The 3,598-nt window shown below is 38.2% G+C and overlaps 1 protein-coding gene across 2 annotated transcripts in view; it reads right to left on the reverse strand.

Annotated features, from left to right (window-relative positions):
- Positions 1-3,598, reverse strand: part of GDAP2 (ganglioside induced differentiation associated protein 2) — a 63,793-nt gene that overhangs the window by 20,123 nt on the left and 40,072 nt on the right. For both annotated transcript variants that reach the window (XM_017869830.1, XM_017869832.1), the window contains exons 9-10: positions 2,206-2,282; positions 1,080-1,156 (exon numbers count right to left, since the gene is read on the reverse strand). In XM_017869830.1, coding sequence (XP_017725319.1) covers positions 1,080-1,156; positions 2,206-2,282 — 154 coding nt within the window. The remainder of the gene's footprint in view (positions 1-1,079; positions 1,157-2,205; positions 2,283-3,598) is intronic.

Here is a 3,598-nt window from a genome sequence, read left to right on the forward strand (position 1 = left end):
TGAGCCCTGCCCCCAGAGGTGGAGTCTATAGAGACAGGCAGGTTTCCTTGAGCTGCTGTGAGCTCCACCCAGTTCGAGCTTCCCAGAGGCTTTGTTTACCTACTTAAGCCTCAGCAATGGCGGGCGCCCCTCCCCCAGCCTCGCTGCTGCCTTGCGGTTAAATCGCAGCAGAGTGCTGTGTTAACAATGAGGGAGGCTCCGTGGGCGTGGGACCCTCCCGGCCAGGTGAGGGATATATTCTTCTGGTGTGCCCGTTTGCTTAAAGTGCGGTATTGGGGTGGGAGTTACCCGATTTTCCAAGTGTTGTGTGTCTCAGTTCCCCTGGCTAGGAAAAGGGATTCCCTTCCCCCTTGCACTTCCCAGGTGAGGCGATGCCTCGCCCTGCTTCAGCTCTCGCTGGTCAGGCTGCAGCAGCTGAGCAGCACCGATTGTCCAGCACTCCCTAGTGAGATGTCCTCAGTACCTCAGTTGAAAATGCAGAAATCACCGGTCTTCTGTGTCGCTCGCGCTGGGAGTTGGAGACTGGAGCTGTTCCTATTCGGCCATCTTGCTCCGCCCCGCCCAATTCACCTTTTTTGGACTACTAATCACGCTGAATATTTTCTTATTTTTATCTACCAGTTCCATTTCTCTTTTATGAATCATCTATTTCTGTTCTTTGCCTCCAAATGAAGGGATTACAGAATGATGCTATCTTGGGTAAACTACATTTCTGTTTTTTTCTCTTCTAATAGATACTCAAAAATTAATTTTTCTTTTTTCAAAGAAGAATTTGATTACACAATTATAACACAGAATGATTCCAACCACTTACTAGTTACATCATACCCAAAACAAAGCAGCAGTGGTTTTGGAGATCATATTACGGTATTCCAGTATTTTTATTTCTTGGACAGAGAAAAATCAAACCCCTAATTGAACTGAAATGATGCAGGTCCACTCACAGAACCAGGTCTGCTCCTCTGTCAGTGATACACAATTCAGCCGTGATTCATATTGTAGGCCTTGATTCCAAATTCATATACAACTTATTTTTTCAATCAACATTATGTGTAAAACAGAGCCTTTTTATGGCTTACCTTGTCCATATCTATTAATGTTACAGGAATGTTTCTTCCAACTACCACCATCACTGTTCGACCACAGTTATCAACACCTATAAACAGGAAATGTAATCAGCACCCAGAAACTTCATTCCAAGAATATTATTTGTCTTAGGCTCTGACTTTATAAAATATTCTACGTGAATTTAAAAGATTGAAAACAAGGAAGTATAAGTTGCTCAAATTTCATCTTCCAATTTTTCTACTCTGCACATGACATCTTTTTTTTAAAGCTTCATGAGGGTTTTGACCACTGCCCTTTTAAGAGAAGACCTCTCAAAGATTTTAAATCAAGAACAGCCAAAGATCTTTTAAAATGTTTTATTATTTTCTAGAGATAGGATCTTGCTCTGTCCCTAGGCTGGAGTACAGTGGAGTGATCACAGTTTACTGCAGCCTCTATCTCCAACTCCTGGGCTCAAGCAATCCTCCCATCTCAGCCTCCAAAGCAGCTGGGACTACAGGCATGCACCACCATGCCTGGCTAATTTTTTCATTTTTTTGTAGAGATGGGGGTCTCCCTATGTTGCCCAGTTTGGTATTGAATTCCTAGTCTAAAATGATCCTCCTGTCTCCACCTCCCAAAGTGCTGCAATTACAGTCACCATGCCCAGCCTCCCAAAACCTTTTATCAACAGCTTTTTGCTTAAGCTCACTACAACTTTTAATAACATTAGTGATCCAGGAAAAACTAAATAGCACTCAAATCTGAAAATTACTAAAAAGTACTGTCTGTGAAAGAAATAGAATGGAGAAAGAGTGGGAATCTGGGAACTTTCACTCTCTCCATCACATATTTATGTAAGGTTTGAATTTTGTAGTAGCAAGTATATGGTACTTTTAAAAGCAGACACATTTTTTAAAAGAAAAGGGACACTGGCATGAAATAAAGTTGGCTAATGCAGAACTATAAGTTGAAAATTTTATAGATTAGGATGTTATTGTTAAGATCTTGATGACAGGCAAAACTATCTTCATTAGTACAAAACCATTTTGTTCATAGATACAATAAATGAAATCACAGAAAAATGAATTTTCAAATAGCATGATTGGTAGGGCTCTAAATTAGTGAAAGAATAAGTTACCATATATTTCAGCTCACCTGTTTGGTATAAGGCTTTTAGAGAAGCAATATCAGACAGATCCTCAGATCTTGCTTGACATAACCAGCGATTATAACTAGGGAAATAAATGATATAATCATTATAATAAACCCTTGGAAATTAAATTTACAAATGGGACCAATTTTTGATACCTTTCCCTGACCCTAAAATTTTCAAGTATATATTTCATTATAATAGGGAAGGAGTTAAAGAAGCATTAAACCATGTAGAATCTCTACTACATGTTATTGATAAACACAAATGAATTATTGAGAAAGGAAGGTGTTCATTATTTTAAAAATCCTTATGATTAAATGAAGATTGTACAGGTAAATAGCTAAGATACCAAGTATCCAAACTAACCTTGTTTTAAAATACTATTGTTTTCCTTTACTAAAAACATGCATAGAGAAAGTCTAAACCAATGGCAGAGCTCCAAAACAGATGCTCACTCACTCAACAAGGATTCGAGTGGTTACTCTATGATAGTTACTGAGAATGCTATCATGAAAGGACATGGTTGCCTCCCTCAAGAAGTTCACTTTTCAGGGAAAAAACAGGCAAATGCTGTACATGTTATGTGGGATCACAAAGGAGTTGGGTAAATTTATCTGGGAAGTTTATCCGCGAAGTTCTGGCATATTTAATCATCAGTTAAACAAACTAGTTGTAGTGATATCCCACAGACCAAATCATATGGACTGCAGTTTGGCTTTGGCTAAGAGGATGTTAAAGCTGGAAGAGACATTAAAGACCTTGCAGAGGGAAATGACATGCAAAAGATTAATGGTCAAGTTCATCTCAGACTTCCCAGCCTATTAAATGGTAGAGTTGAGTTTGAAGTTGCACTCAGGTCTCTAGATTTCGGGAAAGGTCAGTGCTTTTTTTACTGTATCATACTAATTTCTTGAAATTAAAAGTGCCACTTACTTGATTGTGAACAAGCTTTCAAGACACCTAAATGTATGAAAAAAAATTCTGAAGTGTCTAGATCACATATAGCAATATCCAGTAACAACAACATCAAAAAGCTTAACTAAGAGAGGGGAGATGTGGCTTCTAATCCTACTGCTTTTGGTGAAAACTTACTGAAGTCATTTACCTTTATGGAATTCAGTTTCCTCACCTGCAAAATGGTGTTCATATGGGAGGGACACCTTTCAGCTATAAAGTACAATTGCATAACTAAAAATATTTAATGGGAAGTCTATCACATACAGACTGAAATCAACAAGTGACATGCCTGTTAGTTACACAGATACTGTTACTGCTTATGAAAAACATAGTGGTACTGCATTACTTCTATAGACTGCCTTCTCAAACTTGTGATTTACCAATCTATGCAAATTGAAAAGTCAATTAGCTTTTTATTTTTTTATTAATTTTTTTATT

The sequence above is a fragment of the Rhinopithecus bieti genome, unplaced genomic scaffold (assembly GCF_001698545.2).
Source record: "Rhinopithecus bieti isolate Rb0 unplaced genomic scaffold, ASM169854v2 scaffold_3040, whole genome shotgun sequence".
NCBI lineage: Eukaryota > Metazoa > Chordata > Mammalia > Primates > Cercopithecidae > Rhinopithecus > Rhinopithecus bieti.